Source organism: Pelecanus crispus, chromosome 11 (assembly GCF_030463565.1).
Source record: "Pelecanus crispus isolate bPelCri1 chromosome 11, bPelCri1.pri, whole genome shotgun sequence".
NCBI lineage: Eukaryota > Metazoa > Chordata > Aves > Pelecaniformes > Pelecanidae > Pelecanus > Pelecanus crispus.
The window spans coordinates 18027801-18049952 of record NC_134653.1 but is presented as its reverse complement, the minus strand read 5'-3'; the positions used below and the strand labels follow the sequence as shown (position 1 = coordinate 18049952).

The 22152-nt window shown below is 40.7% G+C and overlaps 1 protein-coding gene across 2 annotated transcripts in view; it reads left to right on the top strand.

The window, feature by feature from the left end:
• CLUAP1 (clusterin associated protein 1) overlaps nt 1–22152 on the top strand; it is a 69703-nt gene that overhangs the window by 19744 nt on the left and 27807 nt on the right. For both annotated transcript variants that reach the window (XM_075719062.1, XM_075719061.1), the window contains exons 6-8: nt 2482–2565; nt 5751–5884; nt 8180–8321. In XM_075719062.1, coding sequence (XP_075575177.1) covers nt 2482–2565; nt 5751–5884; nt 8180–8321 — 360 coding nt within the window. The remainder of the gene's footprint in view (nt 1–2481; nt 2566–5750; nt 5885–8179; nt 8322–22152) is intronic.

Sequence of the window (22152 nt, the reverse complement as noted above, 5' to 3'; positions counted from 1 at the left end):
GGAGGAAAAATGTGCTTTATTCGCTCGTGTGGGGTGTCGGAGAAAGTCAAAGTGCTTTTGTTAAATTAATTTTCTTTAATTTACCAATGGCTTAACAATGATTAAATTGACCAAATCTGGTATTTTAAAGTAAATGTTTTTCCTAATGTCTTCACAATCTTTGTGGGGTATTTATTTTTCTAATGTGATCTGCCTTCCTTTTAATCCTCTTCTATAGGGCCAGTTGCAGGGTCTTTCCTGAAAAGAAATATTGAAAATAAGTGTTGTCTTTGAGATTTTTCATAGGATAACAGGAAATGGCCCAGTGACAGATACCCAGGGAAGCTGATACAAACATCCATTAAAAATTTGTCAACAGCTTTGATACCCTCAACATGTATTTATTTTTGAAATATATTTCCTGTAATGGAAGCTGTAATGGTGCCCTTGGATTCTCCTCTTGGTCTGTTGGGGTGCGAGGCAGTTAATTGCCCTGAGCTTCTCCTTTTCCAGTTCAGCCCTGATTCAGCAGTCTGAAAATACAAATTTCTGCTTTTATGCTACTCTTCATTGGCCTGACACATTTTCCAAGCAGGTGTGACTATAAGACTGAACTTTGTTCTAGAAAATGATGTGGAGTTCTGCATGAAGACCAGTCTGTATGTGAAACTTCCATGGGTAGCAGAGGGAAGACAGAAGAAGAGAAGGCATTAAACTTGTATAAATTATTAAAACTTAAAAGGGTAGATCCTCAGAAGAATATTTAAAACCCATCAGTTACCCTGACCTGACACACACTGCAGTGACTTGTGGGTGTTTTACCAGGTTACTGAAAGGAAATCGGTAAGGGAGTTATTTATAATTAAAAACTAAGGTCCTTGGCTGTTTCTTTTATCTCTTTTGAAAGTGGGAAGGAAAATAATTTCCTTCCCCCTGCTGAGTGATAAACTATTGTGTTTGAAATATATTTGCTCTGTAGCAGAGATCTCGCTGTTACCCTAAGAAGAACCAAGTACAATTAGCAGGGCAGTGTCTTCACCAGGCTGATCCTGACTGCCATTTCAGTTCAGGCAAAGTCTTCACAAATAAATAGGGGTTTTGTTGAGCTTGTTAAATGCATAATATTCTCAGAATAGCTACTGAGCTACATTATTCTTGTCCAGTCTTCCTCCAAAAGTGTCTACCTATGGAGTTATTCAGGAATATGTATTGTGGATTCTTTGTATCTTATTTTAATCCAAATTAACCTTCTGCTGCTTGGAGCTTGTATTTCTGTGTGGACAGGGGAATGTTCACAAGCGCTTTAGGCAGCATAAGCTCTTACTGCCACTAACAGATGTAGCTCCTGTCACTATCCTCAACAGAATATTTCTTCTACTTCTTTTCTTGTGCCAGAAAAAAAAGCCTTCATGCAGCATGTGGCAGGCTCATTCAGGGAGCTCAGCACAAAAAGCTGATTTTTTTGGCTGGATGAGCTCCCTGATTGGGTTTACCATGCAACTCCCTGAACTTGAGTTGGTTGGGAGGGAGCTAGGCTGCCTCTGCTAGTACTGGCCTATGCAACCTGGAGTGTCTGGCATGGTAACTTGACAAAGTAATTGTATCTGCTTCCAGAATCCATCTTGTAGGCTGGGTACAGCCTGTTGCAATGTGTATAAAGCATTTTTAGATTCTTAGTCAGATGTTCTCTAGAGAGATACTATTTCCATCTTTGTCCACCTGTTACCAAATGGTTTGCCAACATAAGATGATTTTAAGGACATTCAACTGGAAAAATCCTCCTCCTCTCCTCCCAGTAGCAATCCAGCATTTTCATATAATGACCAGGTCAGTGTTACAAGACATCATACAAACAAGTGCATGCTGAATACCCCTAAGCCTACCTGTCACCAAAACTGCTGAGAGCGGAAGAGGTTTTTTTCATCCTTTGGGATCTAAACAAGGATCACTGGGGTTGTTTTTGAGGAGTCTGAACCACTTGGTTATCAGAATTGGAGAAGCCCATATATCTACATCATCTGATTTTCATGTGGGCATAGGAGGCACCTGCTGACTGTCCCAGCTGCCTGGCAGAGTTAGATGTGTTCATAGTGCTTGTTGCTCCACAACTTTTGTGACACTGTGCTCATCTGTCTACACTATTGTTTTCATGGGTCGTGTTGTCAAGATGATTAAATCTTCTGTGCTATGTTGCATACCTTGCTCAACATGTAATAACCAGTGCATTTTCCAAAAATCTGCAGTCAAGAATACTTGCAGTTCAGACAGTAGCACTTATCTTGTTTTGAAAAGATACCTTAATTGCTCAGTGTTAATCTCAGCCTCACTTAACTGACTTTTTCATCATCTCCTGTTCTTTAAATCATCTGAGCCTTGGTGAATAAATACTACATCCTACTCCATTTATTATGCAGATGATCATATCATTGTTGCTTGACCACACTGCATATATTAGTTCCTTTGTGTAATGTTTAAATATATTGGTGTATTTTTATTTCATAGGAAGCAAGAACAGAATCTATTGCCAGACCTTTGGAGATAAATGAGGCTGAGAAGATGATGAAAATTGCCATTGACTGTGTTCTGGTAAGCAAAATTATATTTATTTGATTGCAAAATTATCATTCCTCTCCTGCAAGAAGAGCATAGCTCTTCTTAGGAACAGCCTAGGGTTAAGAGTGCCAAAGCACACATCACCTTCAGCTGACTAGACCAAGTAGTGCTGTACCTGGTTAGTTAACAGCTAACGTTGAAGTTCAGTTAATGGCTAACGCAGCCTTTGGTCTTTAAGTAACATCAGATGTATGAGCAGAAGTTCAAGGCAGAAATCAGCCTATGATGACTCTTTATGTCGTGGTAATGAATATGGTCACTGATGATCCTTACGGTTTATTTGTGAAATCTGTTGTGTTCAAAGTGAACAAGCATGTTAATTGAAACTGATAACTTTCCTGGCAGAGTGAATGAGGTGTTGGCACAGTGATGATTGTGAGCTGGCAGTCAGAAGTCACAGCCTGCAGCAGAGAGGGTAATTGATGTTAGCAGCAGCACCTAGGAGAACATGTTAAGACCCGCTCTGCTGTCAGACTGTTGCACTGTATAACTGTGTTGGGTCAATATGCAGAAACATTCCTCCAGCTGATGCATCAAAGAACTGCATTTGACCTCCCTTGGCATCTCTCTCGGGCAAAAACACATTTTAGTCATATTCCCTGCCTCTGTTAGGAGCTCAGTAGCAGCCCTGAAGCTCTACAGGAGGAATAAAAATTGCCTAAATCAGCACAGAAATCTACATCCCACCTACATTTTCTACGCTGTTATGGTGGGTTGACCCTGGCTGGATGCCAGGTGCCCACCAAAGCCACTCTATCACTCCCCTTCTCAACTGGACAGGGGAGAGAAAATATAACAAAAAAGCTCATGGGTCAAGATAAGGACAGGGAGATCACTCGGCAATTACCATCACAGGCAAAACAGACTTGACTTGGGGAAAATCAGTTTATTGCCAGTCAAAACTGAGTAGGGTAATGAGAAATAAAACCAAATCTTAAACACCTTCTCCCCACCTCTCCCTTCTTCCTGGGCTCAACTTCACTCCCAATTTTTCTCTACCCCCTCCCCCTGAGCAGCGCAGGGGGACGGGGAATGGGGGTTGCGGTCGGTTCATCACGTCATCTCTGCCTCTCCTTCCTCCTCAGGGGGAGGACTCCTCACAATCTTCCCCTGCTCCAGTGTGGGGTCCCTCCTACAGCAGACAGTCCTCCACGAATTTCTCCAATGTGGGTCCTTCCCACAGGCCACAGTTCTTCACGAATTGCTCCAGCGTGGGTCCCTTCTACAGGGTGCAGTCCTTCAGGAACAGACTGCTCCAGCGTGGGTCCTCCACAGGGTCACAAGTCCTGCTGGCAAACCTGCTCCAGCGTGGGCTCCTCTCTCTCCACAGGACCACAGGTCCTGCCAGGAGCCTGCTCCAGTGCAGGCTTCCCACAGCAGGCACATCCACCTGCTCCAGCGTGGGGTCCTCCCTGGGCTGCAGGTGGATATCTGCTCCCCCATGGACCTCCATGGGCTGCGGGGGGACAGCCTGCCTCACCATGGGCTGCACCACGAGCTGCAGGGGAATCTCTGCTCTGGCACCTGGAGTACCTCCTCCCCCTCCTTCTTCACTGACCTTGGTGTCTGCATGGTCGTTCCTCTCACATATTCTCACTCCTGCTGCAGTTTGTGTCGTCTTCTTAAATACGTTATCCCAGAGGTGCTACCACCGTTGCCGACTGGCTCGGCCTTGGCCAGCGGTGGGTCCGTCTTGGAGGTGGCTGGCATTGGCTCCATCGGACACAGGGGAAGCTTCTAGCAGCTTCTCACAGAAGCCACCTCTGTATTCCCCCTGCTACCAAAACCTTGCCACGCAAACCCAATACAGCTGTGTAAACTTTGCAGAGTCAGGACTGCAAGGGGTGTACTTGGTAACTCAAAATATGCTGGTATCTCAGGAGTTGTGAAGTTGGCTTCTGGAAGCAGAGTGGCTGAACTGGCCAAGGCGTGAGAAGAACTGCCCCTGTGCTAATTAGTGCCATACCAGTGCATCATTATGGTTCTCATTTCAGAGGGCCTTTTTTCTGTCCCAGTCTTGGCAACACTGTCCTTGCTCCAGTGCTTGGGTTCCTGTGTTTCTGAACCATTAGCTGCACTCACAGACACTGTGCAAGTATGGTAGTTAATTAAATCCTAGTGATTACTATAAATTATTTAACTGCAAACTATACCCAATCCAATTGTGTAATTACAAGGAGTGGAGTTTGAGATTTAAACAGCCAGTGCATAATCAATAGATACTCCAGGTGGTCTTTCCTTATGTTTCTGCTCCTACTTACAGTCTATATGAATTTTGAGTGTTGTTAATATGCATTGCTATTCTAGGCAGTAGCACTAATAAACTAACAGCAGCATAGCAGAGCAATTAGCTTCTTGGGAAACATCACTGACGTGTAGCTCAGATGGTTTGGTTCTGGGCCAGTTAATGAAATGACCTACTATAGCGGAGCAGCACCTAACAGTTGCTAGGGTGAAGTCCTCTCTCTCTCTCACTCAAAAGATGCTCGTGTTTTCCTAAACATGAGCATGCTGAATGTACTCAGCTCATTTTAATAAGTTGGAATATTCCCACTTTCCCCTCCTGATTCCTGTAGCGTGTGTTGTAACGTTCAAGATGTTTCCCAGATTTTGAAAAGATGGATAAAGCAGGACTTAAGAAAGGATGAAGATATTTAAATAGAGTAAGTTCTTTATAAAAGTGACCTTTATCTTGAAGGGAAAAAAAAAAATTGATGGAAGCCTAAAAATTCTCTAAAATAGTACCAAGAAATAAATGCATTTCTCACCTGTGTTTATTCAGATACTTACATGTCGAGAGATGTCTTTATGTATGCTGTCAGATTGTTTTGAGGAGGCTTCTTTTCTTCCTATCTTTTACTGCTTTTTCAGTGAGAAGGAAAAATAAAGCCCAGGACAAGTTGTGGGGTTTTTTTTCTTCTTTAAGAATGTCTGGAAAAAAATTCAGGTATTTTAAATTTGTACATGTCCAGTTAGTTCATTGTCCTGGCCACAAAGAACGCTTTAATTTTCATTACAAGGCCAGCTTATGTTCTAGCTCATTGTTACAAAGTTATTTGAGAACCTGAGATGTGAGATTATACAGAAGAATGGTCAGCATCTGAAGGATAATTCTATTATTCCAGTGCAAGCCATGGTTCACCATCCTTCTCTTTTAGGAACAAGTCCAAAAGACTAAAGACATGTTGAATAATGTGGCTTTGGATGAAGCCAATTTGGAAGCCAAGATTGAAAAACGAAAATTGGAACTGGAAAGAAGCCAGAAGAGGCTACAGACTCTACAAAGTGTTCGGTAAAGATCATGAACCGATTATCTACTGCATAAATGAGTGTTAGCATAAATGATGGAACTGTGCATTGTTAATGCTTAGAGCAGTGAGGAGTGAAGTCTGTAATGAGACTGAAATGATGGCCTGCGGAAGAGAGAGATTCTCTTCTCTAGAAATGCCCAGTCTGGATTGTAATTGTTCATTTTTCCGTTACCATGTATTTGAAATCAGAACAGGGCTGTTAAAAGTGGCCAGAATATTATTTGGTGGGGTTGCTTAATTGCTGCTTGAGCTGTACAAAATGGTCAGGGAGCATGTCTTGTCTTTTCCTTTGTCATTAAACATATCTTCCAGTCTTGTTTAATATCTTTATCAACGATCTGCATGAAGGGATTGAGTGTACCCTCAGTAAGTTTACAGATGACACCAAACTGGGTTGGAGTGTTGATCTGATCAAGGGTAGGGTGGCCCTGCAGAGGGACCTGGAGAGGCTGGACCGATGGGCTGAGACCAATTGTATGAGGTTCAACAAGGCCAAGTGCCGGGTCCTGCACTTCGGTCACAACAACCCCATACAATACTACAGGCTTGGGGAAGAGTGGCTGGAAAGCTGCCTGGCTGAAAAGGACCTGGGGGTGCTGGTTGACAGCCGGCTGAACATGAGCCAGCAGTGTGCCCAGGTGGCCAAGAAGGCCAACAGCATCCTGGCTTGTATCAGGAATAGTGTGGCCAGCAGGAGCAGGGAAGTGATTGTCCCCCTGTACTTGGCACTGGTGAGGCCGCACCTGGAATACTGTGTCCAGTTTTGGGCCCCTCAGTACAAGAAGGACATTGAGGTGCTGGAGCATGTTCAGAGAAGGGCAATGAAGCTGGTGAAGGGTCTAGAGAACAAGTCTTATGAGGAGCAGCTGAGGGAACTGGAGTTGTTTAGTCTGGAGAAGAGGAGGCTGAAGGGAGACCTTATCGCGCTCTACAGCTACCTGAAAGGAGGTTGTAGTGAGGTGGGTGTTGGTCTCCCAAGTAGTTAGCAATAGGATGAGAGGAAATGGGCTCAAGCTGTGTCAGGGGAGGTTTAGATTGGATATCAGGAAACATTTCTTCATGGAAAGGGTAGTCAAGCATTGGAACAAGCTGCCCAGAGAGGTGGTGGAGTCACCATCCCTAGAAGTGTTCAAAAAACAGGTAGATGTGGCACTTTGGGAAATAGTTTAGTGGGCATGGTGGTGTTGGGTTGATGATTGGACTGATGATCTTAGAGATCCTTTCCAACCTTAATGATTCCTAGGTTTTACTTTCATTATAAATAATCCAGCCACCAAGCCAGGAAACATGAAATTATTACCCTACCCTTAACTGGTTTAGTGGTGGACTTGGTAGTGTTAGGTTAATGGTTGGACTGGATGATCTTAAAGGTCTTTTCCAACCTAAACAATTCTGCAATTCTATAGATGGTGTTAGGTACTTCTCCTGAAAATGGCAAATGCTGCAAACATTCCCTTTGTTCCCAGAGGCTTCTAGCATTCTCAGCCACCAATAAAAAAAAGTTTATTATGCATCCCTTGTTAGGATTGGTTCCTCTAGGCACTGATACAGCCTGCTATAAAATCAAGATATTGGGATTCACAGTTTGGGTTGCTTTCTTGCTCTTTATTAAACTGCAGGTTATACAACCTACAAGATCATGCTCTTTTTTTGACCTCATATTGAAAAAAAAAAAAAGAAGGAAATATTAGAAAAATGAGTGAAGGAATTACATTGATTCATATACATGTTTTGATCAGTACCACTCTGGAGGAATATATTGGGTAGATGTAAAGCATCAAACAGCAGTAGTGTTCTTTGGGGCATAACAGTTGGCCCTGCGATAGAAGGACATCATCACCTATTGGTGTCAAGTCTAGTTATGCTTGTAACAGCACAGCACAGCACAGTTTTGTAGCAAATAAGTCTCCAGCAAAGTAGGTGATTTACCAGCCATGCTACAAGCTAGTTTTTTAGAATCATGGAACAGCAGGATAATTAAATTTGTCTGCCAGAGGGGCCAAAATGCTGCCTATCTGCCTGTTTGGAAGGGAATGGTAGTGGGTACACAAAAACCTGTCCTTTGCTATATATAATTTTTGCAGCATAGGTTAGTGGGGGTTTTTTCTCTTTATGCTTTTAGTCTCTGAAGTAGTGTAGAACCTTAAAAACAAAAGGGCCTTTTAGATTGGTTTAGTAGACATGGAAAGGTAGCTGCAAACCCAAAAATGCTTATTTTAGAATTCTGCATGTACAAGTCAGTATTTCGCTAAATAGTTTGTGCTTGTTCTCTCCAGTCCTGCTTTTATGGATGAGTATGAGAAGATTGAGGAGCAACTGCAGAAACAATACAGTAGTTATCTAGAAAAATTCCGTAATCTGACCTACATGGAGCAGCTCCTGGATGATCATCGACGGACAGAGCAAGAGATGTTTGAGGTAAGACAGCTTAGAAATGCTCGGCAAGACTGTATATCCTGTAGTTCTTGGCTTTATAACAGAAGATATTTTAATACCCCTTTGTCAAAGTAGCGCATTACTAGTTGTAGAGCCAGCTCTGAGTGACTGCCAGTTTACTGACAATCCAGTAAGTGTGACTGCTCTTGGACACGCATGATAATACAGCTTTATTTTTTGAGTTAGTGAAGTTAAACCAGTGTAGTGATGCCCCTTTCCAGTCTCTGACTTCTCCTGACTTGTTCTCAGCTGATGTTTTTTTGTTCATGAAGAATGTTTTCAGCATTTCTCATCTTCCTTTTGCTACACAAAATGTATGTGCTAAGAGTTATTAGGCACTTATTTTTATCGTCTGTCAACAACTGATGTATAAGGGTTTCTCAGCACAAGGCTCTTCAATTTCCTCATAGTAGTCCTCTTCAATGAAAACAGCAAAGAGTCTCAGTGAAAAGATCAGATATGCTGGAATCCTCTCTCACATAGACTTCAGTTTTGTTTCACAGAAATTCTGTTTTCTGATGACTTGCTGAATTGTATCAGTTCAGTGCGATTCTCTATTTTGTATCCTGCTGGATAATGTGCACCTGTATCTTGTCTTGCTCCGTACTCTTCTCTGGGTGTTTATTGGACTGCAGCACTTTCCGCTGACCTTTCAATCAGATTCCTGTAGCTTCATGCTTTACTCATTTGGCTTTTCATCCTTCTCACAGTCATTACCCCATGTATCTTCTGTTCGTCACTGAAAACATGTTTCAGTGAATGATCTCTCCTTGGACCTTAACATTGGTGGGTGTGCTGTGTCTTGAGTTAACCAGTGCTTCCTCTTTCTGGATCGTCCTATCTTTTATATGCAGATCACATTTTATTTTGTCAACACAACTTACTCTTGTTCCTGGTAGAAATGTGGGAGAGCTGTGAATAGTGTTCCTTCTATCTGGCTATGATTGCATGTTTTGCTTTTGCTGTGTCTGTTTGTGTCTCCTGATGTGAAAACAAAGTCGTTTGACCCCAAGTTTTTTAGTCTTTTCCTTTAAAGTATTCATACCTGTGTTTAGTTATAGTAAAATTTTGTGACCTGTGCTTAGGGTACAAATAAGGCTCAGCGACTTTATAGTCACCCTTCTTCTATAATCTGTCTCTCTTGCATCTCTGAGATAGCTTTTTAGAAAGCCTTGTCATTCTATAGAACTGATTGTGCCAAGAAGCCTCCCTTTTGACAATCACCTGCGCTCTGTTCCTGTGTGTCTAAGCTGCACAGTACAATGTACAGGGGGCTTCATTTATAACCAGGCTTCAGACCATTCTGCAGTCTAGAGAGAATATGATAATTTCCATCGCCTTTTGGACATAGGAGAAGGCATGCTATATTCTGTTGAGAAGGCTCAAATATTTTGCTGCATTATTTGCTTGATGGATGAAATAACCTGTCTTTTAAAAGATAACGTGAGCATTTGACAACTTGTTAATCACTGTGATCCAATTTCCCATTAACCTCCCTTTTTATAAGTAGGGACGTGTGTTCTGTCTCTGTAGATGTTATTTCACATATTTCTAATCTGTAGTCAGCTTGGTGTTTTCATGTGTCTTGTTTTATAATGTTCTAGTTCTTCCCCATATCTTTGGCCAAAAAAAAACCCTCCTCAATTAAATCATAACCTTGAAATGAAGCCTAAAATCTGATTTTTCCCTTCTGTTCAAATGCCATTGAGACTTAATACCAAAAGTAGAAATGTTTGAACTGAGCTACCTGAAACTGTTTATAAATTCATGCACTGAAGTTAGTAATGAGTTGGCGGATGGTCTTCAGGCGATTTTTGTTAAAAGATAATAAGATGAAGAAAAAGCCTTTGTCATTCAGGGCTGTGCCCGTGCTTAGAATATGGAGAGCACTTTTTATTTTCCTTTTTCTCCTTCTTTCTGTGAGACACCTGGAAATCTACCCATATGGTTTGGCTTTTCATTTGCTAGGATAAGCAGGTAACAATGCTTCAGCATTGTGCAGAATTAGAGAGTATAAAAGCTTGTGACAAAAAAATGTGGTTTTTTTCTGCACACTTCTATCACTTGTTATATGCAGTATGCGTTAGCAGGCATCAGAACTGGAAACATCTTTAAGATGTGTTTTATGCTAAAAGCAAAATGCTATCAGGTCTTCTGCATTTGGAATGTGTTCTTGCCATGTCTGGTGGTCTGTACTGGGTGTCTCTAACTGTGACCTCAAGTGATCAAGTTACTTGTGCTGAACCCTGTATCTGTTAAATACATCGTGTTAGCTTAAACCAGCATGAAGTTTACCTGTCGAGTCTTGTTCTACAGCTTGAGCTTAACCCTGAAAGTACCCTGAGATCATTTCATTTCACTTCCTGTATATTAGTCTGGTAAATCTTTTCACTACGGAGTGTTTGGGAAAAACAAAAATGAAAAGGGGGAAAAAAAGTACATTTGACAGTTGTTCTTCAGAACTGGAGAGAGGAGCATGGGGATCAAGAACAGAAAACTGGAATATCTAAAAATACTTAGAATATTTAAAGGATGAGACTCTAACCATCTCTTTGTGGGCAGCAATACAGTGACTCAAGTAGCCATGACTGCTTTGCTGTAGAAGCTGTCGCTTTGGTAGAAGAGGAGGCTATGCGTGTGTGTCTTTTACAGCCAGATATTCAGGAGCGCTGGAGTCCAAACTATTATTTGAAGTCATTATGAGATGTCAGTGCTCAAAATCAGGCTCCAGGACTTGGTAACTGAAAGAGGATGAAGAATCTGTATCCCAACTAAACCAAGAGACTTGCTGGCGCACTCCTATTTCCAAACCAGTGGGGGGTCTTTTTTATTTTTTATTTTAAAAAGATGTTTAATCCATTTCAGATTAGTCTCCTGCCAACCTGGAACACCAGGGTATTTCTCTCACTTCCTCTGTCAGTCTTGATCTGGTTTTCAGGTGGTGCTTCATCACCTTTGGCTAGTTGTTGGTGAAGTGAAATTGCAGGTTGTTTATTATATGCTTGAAAAAAAGCAGCTTGCTCCAAAATTATGCTGTATGTTGTCCTAAAGTTTATCATCTCGTGTCGTTTTCAGAATTAAGAGAGGAAAAAATAATGAGGATAATTACATTTAATTCATTTTAATATACACTCTTTCCAACTGTCAAAAAACACTGAAAACTATGTTGATTTTTTTCGACACTGATTTGTCTTTTGTTCCACTAAACAAATCTTAATTATCTTCTGTAGTAGAAGTGAGAGTCAAATCTTTTATCATCGCTGTGTATTTTGTTAAATAGCTTGCCTGAAAAAAGCATCAGCGATGTAATTAGATTAATCCAGCACTCTGTGTGCTGTTCAGTACTGAGGACTAATTCCTGGACCCCTTTCCTTGACTAGGTGCATGTTTTTAGGAGGAATTTTTGTTCTCATTGAGAGACTGTGGCTGAATAACGAGACTAATCTCTAGTGCACTTAGACTCAAAGCTGTTTTGGTACCCTGCTGACGTTGCATAGCTAATGACCCAGGCCAGCGTGCATTTCCTAATTAGAAAAGTGATTTAAAGATTGTACCCAAGCACACAATTTTAATTAAGTGACATTGAGCAGCTGAAGCACTCCAGCCTTTCCAGACTGCAGTGCTGGTCGTTTGTGTGGATTTTTTGGTTTGTTCTTCCATGTGGTAGGTGTACAGTTGCATGGAGAGGAGCACTCTGTAGCTCCTGTTGTTGCCTTAAGCTTCCTGTTCCTTTTGCCTCCCAGTGTCCGTAATAATACAGAGCAGTGGTTGGAGAACAATCAGCAGGAGTCTTCTGCCAGGCAGTGGACTGAGAAATCTATCTGCGTGTTAAAAGGAACTTAAAGGGTTGGTGTTGAGTTTAAACCAAATGAATTGCCAGAACTGAACAGTTAATTGATGATGAAATTACCACCTGCAGAGCACCTCCCCATTTGATGTGGAAGCACTTTGAAATGTATGAAAAATACAAAATTCTTTGTCTGTTATCAACTCTTGTTCATGGAGATGTCATAAGTCCTCACATGACTCTTCCTTTGAGTGAGTTTCTCACACTCATTGACAAACCGTCATGCACTACTTATTATTGGATCCAAGGAATTTAAATAAGGGTCTTTTGTCTTTGCAGTTTACTTAGCCTTTTTTCATTTTCAGCCACCTCTTTTATTCTGTTTCTGTTCTCTTGTGCTGCTTGTGGAATTAATCCATCTTCTTGCATTTCTGTGCAGAAGCAGGGATTTATGTGCTATGTCTCCTTAAAGATGTTTTCTCATTTTTCTACTTTGTAAACACGTTCAGCACACTTCATTAATTTTTGTCCTGTTTTTAAGATGAAATTGTTTCTTATATTTAGAACTTTGGCTGGCCTAAAAAATCAAAGTTTCAGGGGTTTTCAGATTTAGGGGCTGAAATTTTCTATGGACTATAAATGAATACCTCTCTTTTAAAGGACAACACAGACTAATACAGTTCAAAAAGGCATTTTTGAAACTAGCTTGTGTAATGCCAGAATAACTTGGCAATATCCTTTAGCATTTGCCTTTTCTCTAGACAGAATATGCTTATTCTTTCTTGTGCTTCTCAGACGACATCCCTGGAGTACTTTCTTTTTCAGCTTCTTTTTTCTAAGGTATTTTAAGGCTGCTTTTATGCTGGTGCTGTGAAATCTCAACTAAGGTATACCATGAAGCGGTGGGCACATGGAAGAGGATGTTCTAAGCCACTCAGTCATTATCTTTAGTTTGGGATCGCTTAAACCATTTTTCTTTCCATCATTATGATATTACTATCGGTAAGCAGTCCATAATGATTAAGCAAGGAAAAGCCAAATAAACAGACTGTATTGTGACTTTCCCTTTGCAACCCACCCTCCCCAAATAAAATCCCCTCTTCATTAACCTAATTTATTTTATCAGAGCTCCATACCTGAAGCAGATGCTTTATTCTGAATATGCACATAGTAGGGATGTCTGAGTTCTACTGCACTCTGAGATATTCCTTGGTTCTGCTGCTTTTCATGTCTTTTTGCATTGAGCTTTCCCATTTGAAATATTAAATCTAGACATTCCCATTGAGATGTCTGCTTACTGAAATAGCCAGACAGAAGGTTAATATGAAAAGCAGTTGATTACAGTCTTTAATCTTCTAGCTAATGTACATTTGAATTATGACTGTTTGGTAACATTTTTATAGGTACCAGGAGAGCATTCCTGGTCCAGTGTTACTGAATTATATTGAGTATCAGATGTAAAAGTAAGCACAGGCATCTTAATTGTTGATTGCTTCTATTTTGGCATTTAGGCCAATGTAGAAGTATGACAGCATTGGTGCACTGAGACATGCAAATCCTATAATGGACAAATGTGGAAAAAATAGAGGAGGAGGAAGGAAAAGAAAGCACAGGGAGAGAGTGGGGGCAATGGAACATGGGAGAAAATGACAGAGGAAATTGCTGGCCTGAGAAATGATGGTCACACCAGAGGAGAAGACTGAGATAGAGAAAAGGTGGGAGGGCATGTGAAGAGCATATTAGAAAATATGTAAGTGTTGCTGTGTGCATTCATTCTACTGAAACAAAAATCTGCAATCCCCTACCAATACCATGGCAACTAGATCTAGACTCTCAAAGGTACCTCTAAATGCCCTGAAATAGTTGCGTATGCACATACCTGCTCCTGGTGCTTTATTGATACTGTCTTCCATTAAAAGCTATAGGAAAACTTCTTGGGAAAGGAAAACAACTGAGATCAGCTCAATTGATCTCAATCAGATCCATTAGCTCAGTGCTCAAAGATCCACATATTTGTCAGGATTATCTTGACATCTGATCTGCCAGAAGGGTGAACAGGCTTGCCTTAGGATCCCAAATCTGGGGTCATTTGACTCACAGCTTCAAGTTCTTCATGTCTGACAGACTCTAGAACTTGTTTGACTATAGATCTGTGAAAAAATAAGAATTGATTAAAACTCTAATCATCACGTGTAAGTTTTTCTGACCAATGGAAACATTCATATTCTGCTTTCAGCAACCCATGAACTCCTTAGCAGAAGAGATAAAGAGGTTCTTTGTGCAGCATCAGGGCTTGTTGCTATGCCTAAGTATGAACCCCCTGCATAGGCTAGTCAGTCTAGCTCTTTCTTACTGCTGTTCTAAAACTATGCTAATTCTGTTATATATGCAATACTCTGCAATTGAGGAAGGAACACAGGGAGAGTATCTATTAAGTTTTGCAGTGTACCAAGTCAGGGTGAGTTTCTCTCTCTTGCCAGCAATTGCTTCTGTGAAGTATGAGATGTAATGGCTCTCACTGATAGTGTTGCTTGGAAATCCATGAATCATTTTCATGAACAGAGATCAGAGAGTTTCTGATCTCTCATACTTTCAGTTCTTAAGTTGTCTCACTGAATTTCTTCTGCAGTGACTCCACTCCAGAAGAAACATTGCATGAAGACAGTGTCTATTTAGTGCATTCTGAATGTATTGCCTTTTAGGGTTTAAGTATTCTTTTTATCCAGTTTTATTTGGTAAGAAGATAGAATAAGTGGATTGTTCATATTATGGTCTTTCTGCCTTTCCTGTCGGCCTGCATTATGCTTTTTGAGTATTCACAAGTACTTTAGGTGTGTGAATTATGTAACAGAAATCTAGCTTGAAATTCAAAGTAGGAGACAGTCAGATCACTTGAAGCAACATTGATCAAGCAGATCAGGTTTGTTTCCCCACCGCCCAGGCCCCAAAGATCAACACATAAAAATCATTATGAGAAACCTTTTACTAAATGATTAAAAACTAAGGAATTGGTTGAAAGAACAAAAGTTAAAATAACTCTTACTTTGGGACTGACATTTTGCAAGCGATTTGCACCAAATGACATAAGCGTGTAATGTCAAAATGAGGTATGTGAAATTTAGGAGGTTTATGCTCTGCTACTGCACAAGCTACTTAGCAGCAGAGAAAAGTAGCTATGAGATTAGCATTTTGATTTGCACAAGCATGCATAACCCCATAATGTGAAAAACCATAAAGTTTGAGTTTTTAAATGTTAAATAGTAAAATAGTTCTCAGGTTTTCTAGATGTATAGAAACAATTTCTAGTTCAATTCAGTGAAACATATGAAAATTAAACACTATGTACATATGAACAGTAGACCTCTAGGATAGGTGTTCTGGCAGAACCTTTGTCTAACACCCATCTAGCACATGGGCTGGCAGTGTGATTTACTGTGCCTTGCACAATCATTGCCTTCTCCTCTGAGAGCTCCAGAATACTGTCAGGGTTCTTTGAGGATGATTCCAATATTGAGATACCAGTGGGCCAAATTGTGAGCCATACCATTTCAGAAGCATTGCAGCAAGGTCAAACATCAGGACTAAGGAAAAGTAAGAAATCCTAGGGCAAACACTACACCTTTCTACCCACGGACTATGGGTCACATTTGTTTTGCTAGAATTTCATTTACATTCTCGTTCAGGCTTATCTTGAGCACAATGTAGTCCTGAAATCAATGGGAACCTCCATTTTAGGCCACTAGACACTCTGAGAGCCTGCTTTTTTAAAATGGGGAGCTATATGCCTGTCTCCTACTCGAGCTTTGTTGCATCTTTGAGAGGACTGATGAGAAACTTGACTTGATCAGAGCCCAGCCTGTTAAGCAGGGTCTAACTCACTTTGGCAGTGCTGCATTTACTTTAAATACCTGGTGGTGGCCATCTTCTAACAAGAACCAAGGAGTTCATATAGTGCATCCTACATCTCAATTCCTCCTCAACCACAAGGATTTTTAAACCAACAGCTCCTGTTTCTTAATCTGTTGAGTAGGCTGGAGTGAAGCTATCCTGTGTCCCTACTATTTAAGCTGGGTGATTATGTGGAGAACAACACAGAATTATTGAAACTAGAGAAGAAGGATGTGTAAGGTGAAACCTGATGTTGTTGTAGATCATTGGTTGCCCAGCGAGTATCGTATTGTTTTGTATTGAAGAATCATAGCCTGATGCACGTGAACAGTCCTAGAAACAGTGCTTGCCATTCCATTTTAAAAGAAAGATTTGTCTGCACTGTTAGTCATCTTTACTTTCTTCTTCCCTAACCCACCACAATGAGATATTTAAAAATAGTTTTATCCTGGTCTTCTAAGCTAGTAGCTAGAGCACTGTTCTGGCAAGCAGGAACTAGGAGTGCAAATGTTTTCAAGCTGGAGAAATCATAAAAAACCAGGTCTCTAATTCCTGTGCTAGGGCTCTAACAACACTGTTAGAGAGAGGCTTGCTGGTGCTGCCTCTCAATTTGGGACTTGACTGGTGGGAAATAAGAAATAAACTTAAGTGTCTGTCAGCCACCTGTGGAAGAGATTCTCTGCTATAAGAAACATGGGCTGTATTGGAGCTAATTGATCTCAAGATGGAAGGCAGCAGATTCCGTTATCAATTCCTGTAACCATCAAATTCACCAAGAACAACTTTAATATAATAAACGCTATCCTTGAAAAGAGTGAATAATCCTCGCTCCCCTTTGAACACTTAAGGATTTGTGCTACCTGTGACACAGGAAGAGGATAATTCTGATGTTAGATTCTAGCAATGATGTGACAGTGACTGCTTCATGGTGGTCAACAAGACACAGCTGTGACTACTAACTTCCAATCAGTATTAATTTGGATGATAATTTGTTCAGACACTGCAAACTGACCTCAGGTTTACATTACAGAATTGTACATTAATTCAAATAAATCACGCATCCAACCAATACCACTTGTAAGCTTGGTACAATAAAAATGTAATACGTGAAGGGAATGCTCAATGAGCTGTTATTGAGTCATTATAATTCATATCTTCCACAAAAGCAAATAGGAAAAATGGAGAGGAGTTGTCGTTATGGTAAACTTGCATTACATCTAGTGATGAATACATTTGATTCACAGGATAAAGTCCATCCTCTGTCATGTTATTTTAGGCAGTAGTGAATTTCTGAGTGTTAGTCCTGACCTGCATGAAAGCATTTTAACTGGAAATTTCTGGGCAGAAAACGTTAGTCTGGGACTTTTTTATTTTTCTTCTTTTTTTCTTGGTTCTGGGGATGATTTAAAAGCCTGTGATCTCAACTAGTCTCATGTTGCAATCTCTGCCGGTGCCTTACCAATCCTTTTGTCTTCTGTCTCTTCACAAGCCTCTTGAGCTATGCCCTGTCATAGATAGTCACATAAATCCTCAGCATTATGCTTAGTGCTGTGTTACTTCTGATGTTCTGCTCCCTTGGCTCTGACCTGTGGTTCCTGGATGGTTCAGGAGTATTTCTTACACCCTCCTGGAGCCTTTGACTTCAAGCCTCTAGCCAGCTTTATTGAATCTGGATCTTGCTGAATCTGAAAGGAAAACCTTAACCTAGTGTAACCATGCTAGATGTACATGTAGGCAGTATCCCTATGCTGCTTTAACCAACTGAAGAAGGCATTTATGCTGGTACTTGTTTTGGTGAATCATGGCAGTGCAAAACTCCTCACTCTCAAAATGGCCCAATTTATGTGAATAATGAGATGGCTCTCGTTAGTGGCACAGTGAAGTGTGCTCTAGGAACAGTGTTGGAAAAGCAGTTCAGCAGAAGCATTTGGTATAAATGTCATCTGTTTTTATGAAGGCTTCTGCATATTTATGGTGCCTCTTTCGTATTGTTGTTGAATGAATGGAGATACTCAAGGGAAGTTACATCAATCTGAAAAGAAGTGATCCATACTGTGCAAAATGCACATATAGGTGTGGGGGAAGAACTGGCTGGCCCAGGAAGTAATGAAAATAGGGTGCATGTGTGCATGCAAGAAGGGTTCCTAATCATCAGAGCTTCAGAGAGAGAGGGGAGGGAAGGTCATGGAGTAAACGGAGATTTGAAGCCTCAAGCTCATCAGAGCCAGAGTTGACTCCAGAATTGGCAGAGCTCATAATGAAGGGGATAAGGTTGCACAGAGCTGGACTGGTATCCTTTCTGGGAGCTTTCATGTAGCTTATGTCAGATTCCTTGAATTGCCATGCATCCTAATATGTAGCTCAAAACAAGTACAGTACAGCAGTGGAGAGGAGTATTTGAGGTGCAAAGTTTTGGGTTGTTTGGTGGTTTGTTTTGTTTTGTTTTTAAATAGAAAACCAGCTAAAATAGCTAAATAACTTTTAAACCTGCTTTCTTGGTCACTGATTCACAGATTAATTCTATTCAAAGCAACGTCAGCTATGGCATCAGACCACATTGCTGAAGACTATCCAGTCCAGTCTTGAAAGCCTCCAATGACAGAGACTGCACAGTCTCTTTGGGCAAGCTGTTCACTGTTTGACCATTCTAATGGAAAATGTGTAATGTGTAGGCACAGAAAAAAGTGGAGTAACCTGTGCAGAAAGCTTTAATATTGCATCAAAAGTTGCTCAAGAAACATGCCACTAGAAGAATTACTTATTTATTTTTATGAGGATAAGAAGGAAGAACTGTAGAGAGAAGCAAAGAAAGTTCATACAAAGCATCAATATGGCACCCTAATTGGAATTTGTCCCCCCTGAGCTAATCTGCCCTTTCTGTTCAGTCCCTTCCTTTTGAATTCATGCACTGTCTGCTGATTCAAGAGGAGCAGTAACTGATCTGCCTTAAGTCTCCAGACACTACCTCTCAACTTCAGGTTATGAAGTGTGCTGTTCACTTCCAACTCCAATTTGTCTGTTCTGCAAAAAATGGTTATTGCAGTGTCTGAGCTGGACATACTGAAATCAGAACTTGGTAAGTAATTATGGAAGCTTTAGGAAGAAGTGTATGTGAGAAACATTAAACCAATCTAATTTAAAAATACTTGCTGTGGATTGTGTTGCATCCTGTTTCTTTAAGTGTGTTTTTTGAGTACACTTCACTGTCTGGTTTTGTGTAGCCTGAGCGTGGTATCATTATGAGCTGCTATGTGTCATGGTTTAGCCCCAGTCAGCAACCAAGCACCACACAGCTGCTTGCTCACACCCTACACCTCCCGCCATGGGATGGGGGAGAGAATAGGAAGGGCAAAAGTAAGAAAACTCATGGGTTGAGATAAGAACAATTTAATAATTGAAATAAAATAATAATAATAATAAAAGTAATAAAAATTGTAATGAAAAGGAGAACAACAAGAGAGAGAAACAAAACCCAGGAAAAAGAAAAACAAGTGATGGAACTGCTCACCACCCACCGACCGATGCCCAGACAGTCCCCAAGCAGCGATTGCTGCCCCCCAGCCAACTCCCCCCAGTTCATATAGTGAGCATGACGTCAGATGGTATGGAATATCCCTGTGGTCAGTTTGGATCAACTGTCCTGGCTGTGCCCCCTCCCAGTTTCTTGTGCGCCTGGCAGAGCACAGGAAGCTGAAAAGTCCTTGACTAATGTAAGCAGTACTTAGCAACAACTAAAACATCAGTGTGTTATCAGCATTATTCTCATACTAAATGCAAAACACAGCACTATGCCAGCTACTAGGAAGAAAATTAACTCTATCCCAGGCCAAACCAGGACACTATGTTAGAATAGTATCAGTGTAGGTATCCTAGGCCATAAATTGCATCTTTTCCTGTCTCTGTCTTCTGCTGCTCACATGACCCCATGCACGCATGCATAGGCTCAGCTGGGCACCCTGTTCCTTGATCCCTTTCCCCACGGATCTGTGGTAGCAGTTTACCTTCCTAAAGACTTCCCCCCAAAAAAGTCATCACAGGAGCCCATGCTAGATTTTTTTACTGTGATAGCTTTCCTTTATACATTTCATGATACATTTCATTTACATTAGAAAACATTTACATTAAAAAACATTTTAGCTTTTTTCCTAATTTTCATGATAGCATGAATGAAGTTCAGTTAATTAACATGAATTTCCTTGAAAAGATAAACTTTTCAAGAAACTTTTGAGGTATTTTTGTCATTTTTGTTGATGAAATTGCACTTCAGTAGTGATCTAACAGATCTAAATTGTTTATTTTGATAAATGTGATCACTGGAGTTGGTGTGTCAGAATTTATTGGGGGAGGATGCTATGTCCTATGGCATCTGTATACTGTGAACTGACCAACGTGAATGCTGTTTGGTCTCCTTCTACTGAGCCTACTAAGTTGGACTTGGTGTTTCACTTGGATAAGTGCTATTCTGTTGATATGAATGATTAATACTCTTCTGCCCCATTTATTGAAGTACTTTCACTGTATCTGTTACAGTACTCTCAGTGGACATTTCTCCCACAAGAAGCAGCAAACACAAGGTTAGCAGGGTTTAACACAGGAAAAGAATAACCTAGAAAGATGGACTCAAGATGTAAAGTAGTATAAGATTTGCTGGTTTGCAATAGAACTTGATTCTATATAGATATGTCAATGACAGGTAATGGCTATCTGGCACAGAAGAGTTTCAGGATAAAAAACCTTCTCTGAAGAAGGACAATGAATCAAATTAATAATTTAAAATAATGACACTACAGCAGAAATTAATCCCCATCCCCTTCCACCAACACTGGTGGTGCCAGTATTATGATAACACTTGGTGAATTTCTGGTGAGTATCAGTTAAGTGTATAAAATACTCTCAAGTATGCTTTATATGTGTTTCAATAGAAATTATTACTGTAAAATTAGTATTAATGATGAGAGATGATGACTGTTTCAGCACATGAAAGCAAGGGAGAAGATGGGAATAATGAGAATAAGGAGGAGACAGATGGTCTTATAATAGGGGCTGGCGATTTTTAATTCATTCAACACGTGCTCATCCACTGGAAGGATGACCTCTCAAAAAGTTTAAACAGCCAGTGGTGATGGCTTTTAGATGCTCCTCAGGCCAAAACAGCAAAGATGTATAAATGTCTGTAAAAGCTAAGCATTTATTAATATGAACCTTGATGACGGATCAGAAGAATCTGCTAGAACAAGTTCATGTTTTCTTTTCTGTATTTGGAGCAGTGGCTCATCTGTTTGAGACCACATTCTCCAAAGCACTCTACTTGATTTAATATTGGGGGGTAGGGGGGAGGTTGCTGCTTCTGTATTCATCAGAAAGCTCTATCACAGTGATAGCGCTTCGTAATTCCTGAGGTGGCATCGTCAGTCAAAGAATAACCTCTAGATGCAAAATCTATCTCTGTGCCAGAAGGCCAGGGTCCTGCTTTATTGCTGGCTCTGAGCAGCTGTAAGCCAGCTTCACTGTCGTTCTACACTATTTGCTGAGTGCAACATTGTGTGATATGGAAAGGAATTTTTTAATTTTCAGTTTTGGTAACTTTTGTAGGAAAATGAAAGTCTCAGTGGAATGACTACAGACAAGAGATGGAAAACCAAAGGACCCCTCTGGTAATACTGCCAGCTGTGATTTTTGGTTGTTTTTTTACTGAAGTGAGATGATCTACTAACAATAAACATTTAAAAGTTCAAGGTTAAAATGAATATTAGATTAAGTGGCATAATCTGTGTTGTTTTATAGGTCAGCAGTTTGTCCTCTGATCCTTAACCATAAACTCTCAAAGGGCTCATGACCTATCACAAGGCAATGTTCAGCACATTCAGGCTGCTCCTTTGCAGAGGGAGCAGCCTCTCCTCCTCGCCTCCCAGCCTGTCCTTTCTAGAGTGCCTATATCCATCTAGTGCAACCCTCTAAACATGGAAACTGTCTCACCATATTTCTGTAATCCTGGTGGGATCAAAGCTATGCACCTTCTAATTCCTCCTATTTTGTTTCCTATGATGTGTGTACCTATGCACAGGCACTTGAGATGGGCTCCCGCTTGTGGTGCCTTCACAAGGAACATACCAGAGCCTGCCCGACTGTTCACTGTGC